Source organism: Mchenga conophoros, linkage group LG13 (genome assembly GCF_057382185.1).
Source record: "Mchenga conophoros isolate Kocher_MC1m ecotype Shallow Benthic linkage group LG13, M_conophoros_male_GT1.1, whole genome shotgun sequence".
NCBI classification, from domain to species: domain Eukaryota; kingdom Metazoa; phylum Chordata; class Actinopteri; order Cichliformes; family Cichlidae; genus Mchenga; species Mchenga conophoros.
This window is the reverse complement of record NC_140538.1, coordinates 6,055,922-6,074,753: the sequence shown is the minus strand read 5'-3', so window position 1 is coordinate 6,074,753 and position 18,832 is coordinate 6,055,922. Positions and strand designations below refer to the sequence as shown.

Below are 18,832 nucleotides of genomic sequence, written 5' to 3'. Positions count from 1 at the left end.
TTAATAAACCATCAGGGCTTCTCGTTTGGTGATAAGTCCCATTACTCATGTTAATTAACGTGTTAGTTACAAAACCTCTCTGCAGCATCTTTTCGTAACACCAGGGTATTTTGTAACACCTGCATTTCTCCTTCCCATGCTGCAGAGGGCAGTAAACGCAAATACGTGTCATCAGCGCCGCGGATGCATTTAAAACTATCGGAATTTCTACAATTAATTCTCTAAAGTTCTCATTTGACAGCGAACAAAGCAATTCACTTTCTAAATACTTAAAGATTTAAAACAAAAAGTACTAAAACAAAATTTAATCTCATGCCTTATAAACATTCTCTATGCACGATTCAATTTCATTGCTTCTCTGATTCATAACGTTTTCAAATGCTTGCAAATGGCTACTACAAGCGGTAAGTCGTGAATTTTTAAGTCTCAATCTAAATAATGTTAATGAAGGAATTTACTTTTCCAAAAGTTTCTTTTTCAAAACACGTAGATAACGAGAGCGTTATATTTTACTTAAAAATTGCCGCGGAGCACATGAAGGCAGCACTAACAACTGCAAGGAAACGCTGCTGTGTTTACCAGCGATGGAATTTCCGGATCATTTTAGAGAACCGGCTCTTTCGGCTCGCCTCACTAAAAAGAGTCGGCTCTTTCGGCTCCCAACCGGCTCTTCAGGTTGTTTTGTTGCTTTAATTTATTTATTATTAACAATAATATAAAATTATGCACAAAAAGAATTACTAATGTAAAAAAAAGTGGTTTTTATTTATATATGTTTATATATAAATATATACAGTGGCCCCTAGAGACAAAACACGTACAAACTCCAAAACACATTTCTAGCGTTAACTGAGCTACCTAGATCACTTAAATTACACAATTGAAAGCATATGTGTATTGTTTGTGTATTTATACACAAGCACTCATATATATTCAAATAATTAAAAAAAAAAGTTCATTAACCTGTTACTACCACACACCAAATCCGGTCGTTAGTACTTGCTGGCTTGTGTAGCCTCTAGGTAACAAAAGCTCAACACTGCGCCTAGCATTCTGGAGCACTTTTGTTGTGTTTTGTACGTGTTTTGGAGTTTTTACGTGCTTCTGAGTTTTTACGTGTTTTGGAGTTTGTATGCGCTTCAGGGTTTGTACGTGTTTTGAAGTTTGTACATGCTTTGTCTCTAGGGGCCACCGTAAATATACTTTTATTTATTCACTTCACATAAAATGTAATAAATAAATCATATAATACAAAAACCAACTAGTCACAGTTCAACTTTTAACTATTTAAATTTTCAGCCCTTTCCTTTCAAACAAATTTAAAATGAAACAACACAAAACACTGCAAACCACAACACAATTAAATATAAATTAAAATGTGAAAACAAAAAGAAGATGCACATTCTCTGTCATATAGGCCTGCATGAATAAACCTTCTGAATCCTTTATCATCCGCAACTGAAAATAGTTGTGGATGACTACTATACCTTTCTAATGTGAGTTGTTGTCCCTGGCTTTCTTTCTCTGTCTCTCCCTCAAGCTCTGTTCCTGTGCTACTGTGTAACTACCGCCCCTCCCCCCTCCTCCCAGCGCAAAACACAAGGCTGGCATGTGGAGTGAAGCGGAAAAAAATTCCAGAGAGGATGAGAGAAGGAAAAAAAAACATGGCTCGCGATAAGGAGCCGTCTCGCGTCGTTCACGTCAAAGATTCGGATCTAAGAGCCATTTCGTTCGCGACCGACACATCACTAGTGTTTACAGGGAAGCGAAGATGGAGGAGTATCCCTCCAAACAGGTGCCCGAAAACCTCGACGATCCTCCCAACAGCCGACTGTTCGTGGTGACGAGTCGGTCCATCACTGAAGATGAGCTGCGGGAAAGCTTCTACGTGTTTGGGGACATTCAGGGGGTCTGGGTTGTCAAAGACAAGCAGACAAAGGAGTCCAAAGGCATTGCCTACATAAAGTTTGCCAAGTCTTCTCAGGCCTGCTTGGCCATGGAAGAAATGCACGGAAAAGTCCTGGTGGAAGGGACTAAACCTGTGAAGGTAATGTCAATGGTTAGGTCTCCAAAAAGATTATATTTTGTCTGCTTCAGTTCAGACGGTCGATTTATAATATGCGTATAGCTAGCAAGCTAAAGGGGCGTGATCGTTAGCTGCTTTCAGTTCACGGAACCTTAATTATCTACAATCTCACTCTTCTGTGCAAAATGCTGTTTAAATTTTAAATATTTGGAACTGAGAAGACAAAACATGGAATATTTATTGGCGAGGGATAAATCTTATTCTTAACTTTACATAAGAAAATATCATAGTTGCGATTCTTCTTCGAAAATATACAATTAACGTGTATCGTCCGCTATTTTAATGCATAATTTGTGTCTCTTTGTTTGCAAATGTTGGCTCTTCAGGTATTTATAGCCCAGTCACGGTCATCAACGAGACACAGAGATGTTGAGGATGAGGAGCTGACCAGGATTTTTGTCATGATCCCCAAATCCTTCTCAGAAGAGGACCTCAAAGAAACATTCAAAGTAATACTTCTTCTTTTGTGGTTCTGCAGCTCTATGTTTGCCTGTGTTTTAATGTCAGTATTGTGTTTCCTTTATGAAAAATATTTTTGTGCTCACGCACAGAGGTTTTGGCCATCTACCAAAGAACCTACACCAGGACTGTGATTAAAGTATTTTGCTCTAAGCTAAATATATTTATATTTGTCTATCAAATGGCCTAAAAATGCATAAACTTCTGTTAAGTAAGAACAAAAAACATGCTTTAACTATATACAGACCACTTATGCTTAGCGTATATAGTGTGTTCTTTTAGGCCATCTTAATTGAGGCTCTCTAGAACTCACTGACACCCCTAAATGCTCATTTAGATTCTTTCTGTTTTCTGTTTTGCAGGAGTATGGGGATATTGAGTATTGTGTGATCATCAAAAACAAGTTTACAGGAGAAAGTAAAGGCCTCGGCTACGTAAGGTACTACAAACCCTCCCAAGCTGCCCTCGCCATAGAGAACTGCGACAAAGGTAGGTCTGCCAAACTCATTTACTTGTTCATTAATCCTGGTAGAAGCAGCTGTATGAACATCAAATATACAGAATGGTTGGTGAACGGTTACAGCTGTGGTGACTTCTCACTTCTGTTAACACTTAGTAAAGGTTATGTTTATGATTTAAAACTGTGGAAATGATGTTATTAGCCTACAGGGCCATTCTGGCTGAGCCTCGAAGCAAATCGACAGCAACAGAAGATTACAGCTCTGGAGGAGCAGCAGCCAGAAATGATTATGCTGGCGGCTCTGAATCCATGAACCAGTACACGTTGGGTATGAGTTTCTTTGTCATCAGAATTTACTACCACAGGAAGGAAAGGGTAAAGGTCTTAGTATTATCCTCTGTCTTGGTACTGACCCTGGTGTCCTTCTTCTCTGTATAGGCGACCCTGGGAACTACACAGTCATAGATTACCGCCACGGTGATTTCACACGCTGTCTCATTGTGTCCACGCGCATTGCACTCAATCAAGAGCAGATTTTTTCTCTTTTTGACATTATACCTGGCATGGAGTACTGCGAGCTGCAGAGGGATGCCTATGGAATGAACAAAGGTTAACAGTTCAATGTTATTTATATACCTCCAACATGTTACACCAGTCAGAATCTGTTGCATTGAGGAGAAAAAAAACCCTTTTAACACGAACCATCTGCAGAATGAGGCTCAGGGACGGTAACTGTCCAACTTCACCTGTTGGGCCAAGGAATCACTAAACACTGAGCAGATTGTTGGGAACAGTAACCTCAAAGTAAGCTCTTACAGAACATAGAGCCACCAATGTTATCAATTTAATCCTCTACAGATGTGACAAGATTTTAATCATGAATGTTTTCTTAGTGTGACAGAGTGACTAAAAATATTGTATTTGTGATTATATGAGATGGCTAAAAGGAGCAAACCCTCACATTTGAAAAACTGGATGGAGCTGATGGTTATTTTACACACTACATCAGCTTTACTCTAGTTTGCAGTATCGGTTCTCTGTGGATGTTGATGTGGTCCATTCTATTTTGATGACTGTAAAATATTCCACTCTGACCTTTTCTTTGCTGTGTGTCACCTGCCTCCAGGCCATGCTTTGATTCGCTACAGCAATCTTGGGTCAGCACTTTATGCCAGAGAAAAGCTAAATGGCTTTGAATATCCACCTGGAAACAGACTGGTTGTAAATTTTGTTGACGACGGCGAGGACCGCGGCAGGTATACACACAATGCACACATAACTACACAACAGTATATGTTTAACTTTGAGCCTGCAGAAGGGTCACAAATTACTGGAGCCTCAGAGAAGAAAAACCCTTTAAAGTTAATATATCCATAAATTAAAAGATAGGAACGAAAATGCCACTGATAATTAACTGCGACCTTGTCTGCATGCCTTCTTGGCCACATTTTATTTGTTGTTAAATATTCACAGGTGAAAGTTGTCCCCTGTGGGTTGTAGTGACCGGGCAGTGTTTTTTCAGAGTGCCGTGACTGCCTTTTTAAATATTACGTGATCTCAAAGCTGTTAGCGATACACACTCACATTATTCATGAACTTCACACTCTCTCTAGTAAAAGACATCAGAAGAACAGGCAGAAGACGATCCTGAACAATATGGATCTAGTTAACTTGGCCAGGATATTAAATTTGGTGCTTGTGGACTATATAGTGACAGTGAACTGGGGCTGAGATGCACAGCTGTCATTCCCCCTGCTGTTTCTCAATATGCTATGCCTCAGCGTCTCTAACTATGCAATGTAGGACCAGTGTTTCCTTTCCTGTTCAAGTTGGCTTGAACATGAAAATTACACATCAGTAGAATACAGCGCAACACAGGAAGAAGCACAAAAAGCCATCAGAGATTAAAGTAGCATGCACTACTACACAGTACACAGTGTTTTAAACACTCTTCTTCTAAACACCTTCTGTCTTTAACATCACAAACATGAAAAAGAGTCGCTCTCATTATAGTTGCTGCACAGAGTTTTAACACTGCCCCCTTGTGATTATATTTAGCTATAACATGTAGACGAAGCCCTACAAGCGACCAGTGCACCTCTGTGCTGGGTGCTTGAGGCAGACTTAATTTTCCCATCGTGTCCACAGCTGGAAACAGCCTGTATGTTTGCTGTTGTGTGTAGTCCTGTAGGTCGGATGGCCATGCAGTTTGTTGCAGCACAGATGATGTCAGCGGTCTGGAACGGACCATCCAGCAGCCAAGTGATGAAACCTGTGAGTCATTAATTCAACATCTGATTTACAAAATTGTGTCAGGTCATCGTCTTGTTACTCTGCACATTTTATTTACATTTCAGATGGTTTTTTTTAGCAATGATAATAAGAAAATTTCTAAAAAAGCTATATTTTAATTCTTATTAGCTGATCTTTTAAAAATCTGTGCTCACATAAAGATTAAAAGTAGTTCAACAGATCAAACCTAGAATCTCCTTTTCTGAGGGATATGCAGTGTGTGAACAGTATGTGACATTTAAATTACTGATCCTGTGTTCTCTGTGTTGGTATGTACCAGGGCTTCTCTGTTGTCTCGTCAGTTTCTCGAATTCAGACCGACGCCAACCTGCCGTCGCTGAAGAAGCTTGCTCCGCCTGAGAGCAAAACCAAGGAGCGGCTGTTTGTCGTGTTCAGCCCCTCCCCGCTGCCCCCCGATGTGTTGGAGGATGTTTTTTGGTAAGTGCCCTGTGGTCTGACTCAATCACTAAAAGTAAAAAACAAACAAAACAAAAAAAACCAGTGCATTACCGGGACGGTTAAAGGTCTGCTTGATCACGACTCTTGGCTCAATCAGTGCAAACTGCTGTGGATGATAACATCAGGCTAAGTGCTCTTAAATAACAGAGTAAAGCTGCTATTAAACCAAACAGACAGAATTAGCAAATGTTCCTGCTTTACAATTAAATGTTATTTGTTCGTCTGTGCCTCCCTGTGTCTGTCTGTCTAGTCGCTTTGGCTCCCTCATTGAAGTCCACTTGGTTCCAGGGAGGAAAGTTGGATACATGAAGTATGCAGATAAACAGGTAAAGCTCAGATTGAGGATAAACTTGTGGGTTTTATTAATGAAGGAATAGAATGTAAGTAAACTTCAAACTCTTCTTCATCACTGTGTTCATCTCTGTCAGTGTGCGGACGAGGCCATGGCAGCGCTCCACGGACGCGTCGTTAACGGGGTAAAGATGAAGGTGATGCTGGCTGATCCTCCCAGAGAGGAATCTCATAAACGTCCTCGTACCTACTGAAGCCTACATGACACGAACCAGTGGTAAGTGTGCAGTCTTCTACTGCAGGCTCACCAGTATGTGCAATTGGAAGTATTTTGGAAACAAAATATATACACTGTACACGTAATTTGTCTGTTTACATGTTTGTTTAAGAAAATATCAGACACACTGCCAACGAGAATAATTTCTTATATTTTTGATTAGGAATTCTGATTTATTTAATCCAACACGTGTGTGTGTGTGTGTGTGTGTGTGTGTGTGTGCGCTCTAGTGTCAGATGCTTCGGGTATATGTGTTGACTGACCACAAAGTAAAGACGCTCTTAACAAACGTCGACAAAAGATCAAAAATGAAACCTATAAACACAATAAGTACAAAAAGGGAAAGGATCAGGGACAGTGTGAGGTGACGGCTTGAAGTAATCTGGGAGTTCAAATCTCAGCTGCGTAATAGTGGGAAACAAGCGTAACTCTTGGCTTTCTACATCACCTGTCAGGGTCTGTTCAGCGACAAGAAAGGCTCAGTGTGTAGGCAGGCTAACCAACTACAAAGGACCAGTGCTACTTCATCAGTTCACAAGGAAGAAAGTTCTGCAGTGCTGTGATGTCTGATCCAACAGGTGGTATCATGGAGGCAGGTAGACGTGCAAAAAGAAAACGTTAGGAAGCACTACACAGACAACAAAGTATTTATGAAATAAAACACTAGGAAACACCAACTTTCTGGATTTTTCCTGATATATTAGCAATGTCACAGCACGTGTTGTACATAAGTGTTCTTGCAATACTAAGTCTGGTCAGTAAAGCAAAAAAACACAGATCAGAGTCTTCAAATTGTGTTGAAGGCTTTCAAAGCCTGATTATAAGCTAAAAGAGAGCTCCTTCACGTCACCCACCTGTGCACTCCTGTGAAGCTCTCTCCTCATGAGTCACAAAAGCGACACTCTAACAAGATGTCAAGAAGTTTCTGATGACAGTCGTTTCTCTTCCTGTGAATAACACTGCAGCTTCTTGTTCCCCAGGCGACTGTTGCCATGACACAATGACACCTGACCTGACAGACCGATATCAAGACCTTCTCCCGACCTCTGACACGACCTTTGACACCTGTCTGACCTTACTCCTGGTCAGTGACCTTGCAGCGACTCACTGATAGGACGCTCCAGTGTTATAACACTAATAAACTGAAGTCTTAATCGTAAACAGTCTGTGAATAGCAATTGTGTAGTTTGTGGTCAGTGTCATACTTTCGTGCTTTCTAAGTGCAAAATGTCAGCCTCGACACTGCTCTTTGATTTAACAGATTATTTAAGAAACGCTGACGTGAGAAGTCTCATGGTTCGGGCAGTGTGCAGCATTTTACTTTATGAAAATCTGCAGGCAGGAGGCTGCAGTTTACTGATAAGCTGTGAAAAACAGGCTTTATAAAGCTGGATGTGGACAGTTTGTAGTTCACATCTGGTCCTCCTTATTTGTCTGATGGTACGCTCTGTAGCCTGTGCAGGTCTCGGTTAAAAGGTGGTGATTTGAATGACTGTGAAACTTTTTTTTTTTGTCAATAAAAATATAGTTGAACACATTGTCTGTCTCATCTCTTCTTTTACAACATATTAACTGAACAGCTAATAAAAAATAAATTATAAAACCATCATTTCTCCTGTTATGCTAAGAAGCTTGCTAAATTAAAAGGTCATGCATTCAGTTTGTAGTTTTTAAAAAAATATGTGATGATGACCCAGAGACCATCTGGATACTGGGTCTTCATTTCCTTCTGTTGTACTTGTCTTTGTCCTGCAGTGTCCCTCTGATGCTCTAAAGGGGGAAGCCCTGTTTGACTTGGCTATTCACCCATGTGCATATATCTGACACTAAAAACCTGGGTGGATTTTTACTTAGGTTGCATTTTCAGAAATACATGTTTTCTTAATTAGCGCTTTATCTAGTCTCCTGTTCTGGCTTAAGAGCAAGCTTGGATTTCAACATATAGATATTATAAATAACTGAGTGGGTTTGGCATAAAGTATAACTCTACTAATCAACTTTAAAACCACTGGTTGGGGCCACAGACTTTGAGAGTGGAGGTGGTTGGTTTACAGAGCTCCAAATCTTTTTTTCTTCTCAGCATTGGCGCTGGTTGTGTGTTATCCCGGTCCTAGCCCAGAGAGAGGGTCTAAAAAGGTAAAGCTGACCCTGAATCACTGAAAATACACTGCTTTTATTTTATGGTACACAACAGGAGGGGAGCAGACAACAATCACTGAAATATGGGTGTTAAACAGAAAAGGGACAGCATCAAGCTATTTAGCAATGGCATCCAAAAAGAGACGGACACTGGATGTACAGTAATTTTATTTTATTTTTAGGCAACTCATGAGAACATTATTTACAATACCAGGCTGGCACTGGGAACAAATCTGGTCTCAGATCAGGGAGCTGACATTTAAGAAGCTCAGTTTGGACCTTTCCTTCAAACATTTTTTTTACTAAAAATAAGAGATTTTTTCAGCAGAGCTGTGACCTCAGCTAAATGAAATAGTGGATCTGTTGAAGGGAAAACAATCTTGAAATCTTGAATCTACTTTAATCACAAAAGTGCATCTCCTAACTAAAGCTTTTTGGCATGAGAGCAGGTGAGTTGTGTTCACCTTCCACTTGTATAACTTCTTCGCCACTGAAGTCTGGTTTAATAATACAGTCTAACAGGTATAGCTCTTTAATTTTAAATCTGATACACTTCCCTTAAATCAATATATTCAATATTTTACTGATCAAGTAGAGAAACACTTGAAGCCTAATTTACCAAATGTCAGTGTAAGCCATCAAGTTTGTAAAGCAACAAAAAGTGTGCAACCACAGCAAAGTTCTCCTCAGCAGAGATGCGTGGAGTTGGCCCTGCCGTGGAAATTTGGACACCCAGAGGACAGAATGATGTACGGTGAAAACAGAGGGCAGAGACAGGCAGTGATGTCAAGATATAGTCAGGCTTTATTACTGGAGTCTCTGAAACTTAAAATCATTCAAACGTCTGGTCTCTTTGATGTTTAGCTCCATGCATCCATCAGTCCATCCCTTTGCCACTTAGTCCATCTGACTTCTACCTCCTGCTCCCTCCTCATCAGTCTTCCAGCGCCAGTGTGTTGAGTTCTTCATCGAGCTCCTCCAGATCTTCTCCCGTGAACAGGTTTTCATCTACCGGTACTTCCTCTTCCTCTTCATCCTCCCCTCCTCCATCCTCCCCTCCGCCCTCTTCCTCTGAAAGCCCGTTGGCCTCGGCGCCACCACAAGCTCCGTTCAGCTGTTCCTCTGCAAGCAGGAGGGGAAAAAAATGCTACTCACACAGCTGACGTTTGTTCATCAGAAGTACTGTGTTTGTTCTCTTACAAAAAAGGGATAAACTTTGACCAGTGTGTTTTTTCTCTCACCGTCGTCTGATTCCGTCGTCTCTGTCTTATTCCTAGAGGTGAACCGGTCCATGGATGCTACAGTAATACCTGTGTTGTCGACCTCTTGTGGAACAAAGCGAGATAAGTCTATGTCCTGGATGTCTGTAGTATCAATCTGAAATTTAAAAAAAGAAAGAAAGAAAAGAAAAAACGTGGAAGGGCTGGAAATGTATGTGAATTTTAAAAAACTCTAGTGTCCAAATAAAATTGCAAGAAAAAAAAGTAATATTAAAATTCTTATCTTTGATGTATACATTTTTCCTTTTCCATAAAATTAGAAAATATCTGAATACTAGTCTAGCTAGGAAGCATAAACCATTGTGACTACATTGGAAAAGCAACAATAAGACAACTGTCAAAAAGGGAATTTTGGGAGACTTGCATGTGTGGATTTAACTAAAGAAAACACTGACATTGTCTCGATATGTGGTACAGATGTGCATGGCTCAACCAATCACTGGTAAGAAGGTTCAACTATCATTAATACTATCAGTAATATTAATATTTATTCACCTATAAGTCTTTTTTCACCAGCTATAAAATACTGAAATACTGGCTTCATATTTGAATGCTTGTTCTCCAGTATAAATCAGTACCTTAACATATCTGCCTGACTACACTGACCTCACAGAGAAACTAAAATAAATCGCTTGAAGTGGTAACACCAACACACTGCATGCCAACATCAAAACATTTATATTTCATACCAACAACGCAAACTATATTAGACACCAAACACAGGTTATTGTGCGGGGACATCTCATTTCAAGTGTGAGAGCCACAGAGCTGAAATCAATATAAACTCACAGACTACAGAAAAACAAGACTGTGGGAGGTTTTTGTCTATTCTAAAACACAGAGCTTCTTTCAAACTGCCTCCAACCAAATCTGTGAGTTTATTGCATTATGCAATTGCTGGAAATTTCACAATTACCTCTTCCTCCTCCTCTTCTTCTTCGTCGGCATATCTAGTGTCGTCAGCTTCATCATCGTCATCATCAACCAGCTCTGGGCGGAATTCGAACACCTCACGGCCGCTCACCTGCAGATAATTAATACAGATAATAATACAAATTGCGTTTGGACATTTTTGCTTCGGCACCGCTGCCAAGGTGAAATTTCACAACCACTGCACTCACCACCAGAGATTTGCCAGCCTTAAAGTCAGCCTTCTTCTTCTCCATTTCCTCCCTTGCTTTGTCCACCTGATAAAACAAAAGCATCAAGTATATCTTGACAAAAATATTTGAAAAAGCTTTAATGATTTCAGTCATTGAAAACCCCCCGAGGAATCAAGTCTTTAATAATATCAGGGAAAAAGTGGGGACTTGGCTCTGACAACCTGATGCTACTACAATGTTTGAATGTGTCCAACCTTCTCCTGCCTTTTCCTTTTCTTCCAAGCCAGGAAAGTCTCCAGAGTTATCCGAGTGACATTTGGACCCAGAGCTGCACGCTGGAGAGAGACAAAGAAAGAAATCTCAGTTTCCGCACTTAAATTAATTAATTTGAGGTAACAGCATGAGGCCACAACATCTGAAGACAGAGACATTTCTTAGCATTCAATTATAATATCTCAGTCTTAGCTTATGTCCTCTCTTAACAGCAAGTTTTGCTGTTTTTCAATACTGAGTAGAAATAGTTTACTTTCATAATTACATATGTTGAATTGTTAGCAAACATCCTAAGTAACACATTCAAAAATAATCCAAAACAGCAGCACTGACCGCGACACCAATTTATATTAAGCAGTTTTGTATTCATGTTTAAACATCGTTCCACTACCCTGCAGAGGTCACATAGTTTGCTCACATTTATTAGCACTGCTGTCACTAAATGTCTAGATGTCTGCAATGATACGTAATCTCATCTGTCTGGACTAAACTATTTGAAACGTACTTTTCTTAAGAAATCATAACCGATTCAGATACATGTTTGCACTCAGCTTGGACTAGGTGAGGCTGCTGCTATTGGTTGTGATGTGTGTGCCATTACAGAAACACCAGTAGTGATAACATTCACACGTAAAGCTTTAAGCTGGAGACGTGAATGTTTGCAGAAGCTCTAAACACAGACAACTTAGCTTTCTGTTTCAGATGGCATTTTTTTAATAGTTAAACTGTCCAACATGATTTCAACAGAAACTGCTATAAAGTTTTAACAAAATGCAGTGACTTCTTCAACATGGTGTCAATCAGTCTGGATCAAAGTGGTTCCAGTCTGTTCCTCTAGCTGCAAAAAATACAATGGCTCAATCCCAGACGATTTGTTTCTTATATTGTAAGTAACACTAGTAATTGTATAACCAATGACAATTTGGTCTAATGGGACCATATCGAGCAACAACTGACCAGTGGACCCTGGGACTACCGCTCTCCTATTGACCTGCCTACTTGGAGCATTAGTTGAGGCATTTAATCATTCAGCACCCACATAAAGGTTTCACAGCTTCTGTTTGGTTTGGTACGTGAACCTCCACACCAGGCTGAGCCAGCCTTTTGAAGTTAAAGGAGAAAAGTGCAAAGTTGTCTATGGTAAAAACGGTTTGCATATCAGCAATACCCAAGACAGCAGCCTCACTTTTACACCTTCCAGTCCATCTCATTCAATAGTTGAACTCTGTGCTGCTGTTACTCACCTCAAAGGTTCCCTAAAGCACGCTGTTGTAGTTATCCTTACCTCACTCTCTATAAGTTCCTCCAACGAGATCTCTTCCTCTGTCTCCTCCTTCTTCTTGTCTTTTTTCAGTACAAAACCGGGAGGCAGAGCATGCCGGTACATACAATTGTCGCCCCCTGCGGGACACACCCAGAACCAGCCGTACTTATTGTTTTCTATGGCCTCCAAGAAGTACTTACACACCTGCAGACAAACAAGTGTGAGTTAGCAACAGTAAAGCAGACAAAATCGTGTATTATTATTGGTATTAGTTGACTGAACTGTTAGATGGACTGTCTTTGAGGAATTTTGTTTAGAGCCAAAAGACTCTTGGGAACAAACTGAGAGGAAAAAAGCACATTTTTTTCCCTAGATTTGGTTTTCTCTGCTTCTTCTTTATCCAGCAAACACCCTGAACTCCCTGCATTTCACCTTACCACACAAACAAGTCCGTTTCCCACACTCTCATTAAACCACCTGATGAAAACACAGACGACCAGCAAATATCTAGCTCCTTGTCTTCATTCACTAATTAACAGACTTACGATTTGTGTTTTGGCTTTCTTCTTCTCAGCTTCTCCGTGTTTTTTGTTGACGACTTCCTCTAGTTTCTTCTCATCCCAGTTCTCCATAGTGTCTGAAAGCAGCACATCACAGTCTTTCAGCATGGGGTATGAATTCAAATCACTAAAATGCCCAACACCCTCTCCTGTAGCTCATAAAAATAGCTCACATTGGCCTTTTTTGTACAAGGATGGGGCTCTAAGATAGTAAGACGTAGCAGAACTTTCAGTTAATTTTCAAAGGAAAAACAAACAAACATGGTAGGCATGATGGACCACCCGTCCAGGTAAAGTCAATAAAGGAGATAAGGCAAAGGCCTGGTTAATTTAATGAAGTGTTCATCATTGAATTTTAAGTCCAGATATCAGTAGTTGAAATAAACTCAGAATGAGGTTTATTTGCATTACAGGGGAAAATATTGACTATTTTATTCAGGAAAAATAAACAAAGCTGCCATAAAGTAGGCTTAAGACCCATGTAATCATAACTAAATATCAAATCAAGCTGTTTACATATTTAGCAGATGGTTGTCTTCTTAATTTATCTGAATAATATAAAATGATAAACAGATTTGCTAAGAGAAATCATGATGCAGATGTTGATATCATGCAGCAATAACCCCCCTTTCAATATGTACAGGTTAACTGTGATGTCTACCAACCTTTCTCCAGGTCTTCATCTCTTTCGTCTACATAGACGCTTCTCTTTTCACATTTCCTCTCCATGGATAGATCATGGCTGAACTTGCACTTGTCTCCTTTAGTACACTGACCCTGCTTAAAGAACGCACACAACACTGATTTTGGATCAACACCTGCAGGAAATAAAGAGAGAAAAAAGATCAATCATCTTTTCTTATCAAATTTAACACATCAAATGATTCATCTCCTGTGTGTCACATGCTGTGTGTTACCTTTGCTGACTTTCTGAGCAACAACTACGGGTTTAAAAAGCTCATTGAGTTCATCCAGCTCTTTCTTCTTATCATTCTTCTTGGTGGTCTTTTCTGCCTCAGCCTGGGCAATCTAAACACGACAAATTCAGCCACATTTAAAGATTATCTTACTTACAAAAGATTTAAGGAAGACAGCAAGTAGAGTGAGCAAAAGTAAGAGAAGAATGTTTGGCTTAAGGATTAAGAAGATACACAAGGATGAAGGCAGAAAGAAATACAGAAGGCAAGAACAGTTCGCCAACCTGTCTGGCACTTTGTTGTCCATATTTGACTTGCTGAGTAACATTCTTGATGTACTTCTGCTGCTTGGCCCCTTTTTTGTTCTTTAAGCCAAATGTCTTATCCTACAAAAAACAAACAAACAAACACAAGAGCCCAAACAAATCTTTATTAATTGCCACTTTTATAATACAATTCCAAACACAAAGCCTGAGTGAGTGTTACATCACAACAACAAGGAGTACAGTGAAATCCACTTGACACATCTGCAATATCAGGCCATGGTTCACTTTTCCATCCATACCTAGTTGAAGTGTGCTAGTCAGGTGAAAACTCTAAAGTTTTAAGATCGCTAAAAGAATGAGTGAATTGATTTTCTTTTGCACATATCACAGCAAAAATTATCACACAACCAAAACCGAGATTGTAGTCTTGGTTCAGTCTTGTTAGGCTCATTATGCAAAGCATAACCTCCAAGTTTGCTTTTATTGCATAGATCCTTTAAAATAATGCTGATGCATCTGTTCTCTTTCGTTTGACTAACAGCAACATGAGGCCAGTGGTCAGGGATTTCAGAGAAACCAAAATTTGTCTCAGCAGACCAAGTCTGTGAAAAGTTAGACTATCGACAAGGAACAGATCATAAATGCATGTCTAATTCAACAAATACTGACACACTTGTTCAAAATCTGACATACAGCTATGATAAAAAATTAGCTCACTAAACATCATTACTCAGGGTAATTTTCACAGCGATTAGAACTGAAGGCTATGGTTGGCCTTCTGCGGCACTGTATCGCTCTGTCTAAATGTTTTATTTAGGCACTACCTTGCCTGCAGCACTCATCCCAAGTTTCATCTTCATTTAGTTCACGTTCATTCTTTATTAAAAACCCACAGGCCCAATTTATCATCCACCATAACAGTAGGCTTTGATTTTAACAGGTGGTATTGAACCAAGAGTGCAATATGTGGCTCATCTATGTGTTTAAATAGTTATTTTACCAACAACAAAAGTCACACCTACAGCCTGGCTCAACACCATTTTCTGTTGTAAAATTAAAAACTTTGCAACTGAAAGCAAGAGTTGCTTGTCTGGTGTTAAGGAAACTGAATTATGAAGTTGCATGTTAAAAACTTCGAGCACAAACTGCGCCCCTTTCAAAATTTACTTGAAATTCCCGCTGCTAAACTTAACCACAACAGAAAACATGTAAGCGACCGGAAGACGCTGATAACATTAAGTGTTGTTTCAGTACAAAACTAAATACACACAAATTGAGCTTGAAATTACTCATTTCTAGCCCGTTTACATCACTGAAACAGACTGAAATGTGTTTCCTGAGCAGTCCTGAGGCCGGTCAGAAAACAGGCCTTTCACTCTGCGCCTTCGTGCCCGTTTGTGTTTAAAACCATGAATAAAACCTCATAAAACACTACATAAGCTTTAACATAATGTTTGTAATTCTTACATGCGTCTTCAACAGGGGATATTAACCTTAAAGCAATAACTGTGGACACTTGCTCATGCGGCGGGACGGCCCTGATAGCAGCTTAGCTTTATCGGTTAGCTGCATGCCTTCGTCGAGAGTCAGCTAGCTTTAGGTTTAACTATACCCGAAGGGGCCTTTAGTAGAATACTACTAACTATGGAAATATGGACCGAACAATTAGAAGGCACTGACAACTGCCCAGAGGCCAGAACAACTTTACGATTCACCTGTCAGCACTTGCGATAGCCTGGGTTAGCCGTATGCTAGCTTATCAGCTAGGGTTAATCAACGACACGCTAACTCGTGTAACTTTTACCTCAATAATCTTTTCCTTTTTCTTCTCCTGAGTTTTTTTATTTCCCCCGGGCTGGGCGGGTTTCTTCGGAGGCATGCCGGCTCAGGTACAGCTCTCTCAAAATGCGTGAAGCTGTTCAATATCTTTATTAATATGGTGATTTTGCAGGGGAGTCAGCTCCACATTACCCGCTTGTTGCTAGCACCGCAACAGCGCCTTCTAGGCCACATGTGAGTTGTTGATGTTCTGTGACGTCAACACGCACCCCGAGAGGCAGGATGGGTACTGTAGTCTGTAGAAAAATCAGACTCAGAATACTTTATTAATCCCTAAGGAAATTATGTAATCCCTAAGGAAATTGCAAAACACGTCTAGTTCAGGGGTGTCAAACATAAGGCTCTTCTTCCTCTTCTTCTTCTTCTTCTTACAGTGGTGGTGCAGGACATGTATGAAGACATGGTGAGATGGTAAGATGTATTTAAGGTGCGGGTAGGATTAATTTAGGGATCAGCTCTGAGCCCATTCTTGTTTGCAGTGATGATGGACAGGTTTACAGTTGCGGTCAGGCACGAGTGTCCATGGACTGCAATGTTTGCAGACAACACTGTGATCTATAGTGATATAAGGTAGCAGGCTGAAGAGTCTGGAGAGGGGGAGGTATGCTTTGGAGAGAAGAGGAATGAAAGTCTGTAAAAGATGTGTGTGGATGACAGGAAGACAGGTGTAACAGTGAAGCTGCAGAGAGCAGATGCAGTGAAGGTAGAGTTTAAATACCTGGGGTGAACCATCCAGAGCAAAGTTCCCAGAGTGTTCACAAACTAGTTGCTTGTCCTCAGCAGAGATGGTTACTGTAATCTGATTGCTTTTTTCAGGTAATGAGTAAAGTAAGGGATTACTATTACAAAAACGGTAATTAGATTACCGTTACTTTCCCGTAGGAACGCTGCGTTACTGCGTTACTAAAACCATGATTTTTTTTGCGAGAATGTCTCATGACAGTGATGTAAGCGAGTGCGCCGTTCATGACAACAGCTGTGTGCAGATCAACAGTGGATCATATATCGAGTGCAGGAGAGAGTATGAGCGTGCAGCATTTAAAGCTTGGAAGTACTGACCTTACTTTGAGTTTGATTCCATAAAAAGTGACAAAAGCATTAGTGTACGTTGTGCGTGGGAAGAAAACTTCTTTTTACAGCGAACCCCCCCCCCCCCCCCCCCACCCCTAAACTTCCAAGCAAGCACCGGGAGTGCGCTACCACGTAATGGGAAACTCACAGAGAAACTCGCGGATTCTTCAACTGACCGCTGCGGCACACCTGCACCAGGGTAAACCTCCGCCTACCCCACTCCTGCTTTACAGGTGAAAATAGAGCATCAGGACCGCTAGTCTTTGATGTTATTTATTTTCTGCTGTGTTTTACTTGCATCTATTTGAAAGAGTGAGTGTAAACACACAAAAATGTATATTTTATGTGCTGGAATGTGCAGAAAATAAGTTTAAATGTTAAACAAATTTCTTCCAGTCAGAGAATGTTGCATATAATTAAATTTTTGGTTGATGCATAAAGTTAAAAGATTAAAACTAATAAAACAAGTTTTAAAAAGAGACTTTTCCATTTGATTGCATTTTGTATGAGGGATTATGCAGAAAAAGTAAAATTGGGCTAAAAGATCTATTGCTTTATCACCTATTCAGGTTGTAAATCGTGTTTTTAAAAAGTAACTAAGTAATTAATTACTTTTTAAAATATGTAATCAGTAAAGTAACGGGATTACTTTTTTGGGGAAGTAATCAGTAATTAGTTACTGATTACTTTTTTCAAGTAACTTGACCAACACTGGTCCTCGTGTCATTTCTTTTGTATCAATTTGTATTAAGTCTTTATTTTCCCAGTATGTTTTCTTTTCACCTCCTGCTTTATTTTGTGAGTTTACTGTTACTCATGCTTTACCTTTGGTTTCACTTCCTGTGTCTCGTCTTATGCAGTTCATTTCAGCCGTGTCTCACCATCAGAAACAAGAACAGGCTCAGGACCTGAGTGTCTGCATCTGGCTCCTACTCACAAGTTTCAGTGTGCATATACTGCAGACTATGATACCGGGTTTGAAGCCATTTGATTGCAGTTATAAGATTTAACCATCTGGTGTCAGTATTGCAATATATGTCAGCTGAAGCAAGACGCTTCAAGAAGTTGTACATTAAGAAAAGAGGACCTCACTCATTTAACGGTCAAGTGTAAACAAAATTCAGACATATATTGTTAGAGAGCCCAGAATTATTTGAGGGCACGGACTTTCTGTGTTTTGGAAAACTAACTGGATAATGAGGAAAACAGATCTGCAGTGTTACAAGTATTTAGTTATTACAAAAACATCTTCAAAATTATTTGAAATGCTGCCTGCAAGGTGAGGTGATATAATGAGGCCACTATGAGAGAGTACTTACTTTACAGTTTCTTTTGACAGATTAATGTTGCAGCCTCAAACAGCAACCAAAAGATCAAGAAGTGGCTCAACTCAGGAGACTTGAGAAGGACCACATGCCTAAATTGGAGTTTGGTTGAATGACTTTGGAGTATTTGATTACACGGGTACTGAGAAATCAGCAGAAAGGAGATGTGTGTTTCTATCATAGGCGGTAGATAAAAAAGGTTATTAGAGAGCCACCATCTGGCCACTGAAAATAAGACTGTTTTATTAGCATTTTGCTCTTTTTTTTCACCGTTTGATTAGACCACTAGTCAATTAATTTCAACTTTGGTATGACTTTTACTGGCTGAGTAATGGATCAGCCCCTATCTGCAAACCCTCTGTGGTTTGCTGTGAGGAAAATTATAGGAAGCACAAAAAGAAGAGAAAGAGCAGGAACAAAGCTACAGTTGGGTGCATTTGTAGAAGAAAAGAAAGAAAAGCACCCCTTTGT

The 18,832-nt window shown here is 39.9% G+C and overlaps 2 protein-coding genes across 5 annotated transcripts; one reads left to right on the top strand and one right to left on the bottom strand.

Moving 5' to 3' along the window:
• Window positions 1-1,583: 1,583 nt before the first annotated feature.
• Window positions 1,584-7,862, top strand: rbm45 (RNA binding motif protein 45). 4 transcript variants are annotated; one of them, XR_014894790.1, is made up of 11 exons: window positions 1,595-2,047; window positions 2,413-2,535; window positions 2,908-3,034; window positions 3,208-3,333; window positions 3,444-3,614; window positions 4,132-4,261; window positions 5,189-5,279; window positions 5,578-5,735; window positions 6,007-6,082; window positions 6,185-6,916; window positions 7,305-7,862. XR_014894790.1 is itself a non-coding variant. In XM_085296175.1 (11 exons), the coding sequence occupies exons 1-10, from the start codon at window positions 1,772-1,774 to the stop codon at window positions 6,299-6,301; spliced, it is 1,395 nt and encodes a 464-aa protein (XP_085152301.1). In that variant the 5' UTR covers window positions 1,595-1,771; the 3' UTR covers window positions 6,302-6,324; window positions 6,780-7,862. The 4 variants fall into 4 exon arrangements, 3 of the variants coding, with proteins under 3 accessions (XP_085152303.1, XP_085152301.1, XP_085152302.1); XM_085296175.1 differs by having other exon boundaries at window positions 6,185-6,324; window positions 6,780-7,862; XM_085296176.1 differs by having other exon boundaries at window positions 1,598-2,047; window positions 6,185-6,324.
• A 752-nt stretch (window positions 7,863-8,614) lies between these two features.
• Window positions 8,615-16,155, bottom strand: zc3h15 (zinc finger CCCH-type containing 15). The gene is made up of 11 exons (XM_085296174.1): window positions 15,931-16,155; window positions 14,145-14,246; window positions 13,861-13,972; window positions 13,609-13,761; window positions 12,929-13,020; window positions 12,405-12,587; window positions 11,101-11,181; window positions 10,865-10,930; window positions 10,660-10,767; window positions 9,705-9,840; window positions 8,615-9,585 (listed from the first exon to the last, which is right to left on the bottom strand). Exons 1-11 carry the CDS (start codon window positions 16,003-16,005, stop codon window positions 9,398-9,400), a joined length of 1,296 nt encoding a protein of 431 aa, XP_085152300.1. The 5' UTR covers window positions 16,006-16,155; the 3' UTR covers window positions 8,615-9,397.
• Between the last annotated feature and the right edge of the window lie 2,677 nt (window positions 16,156-18,832).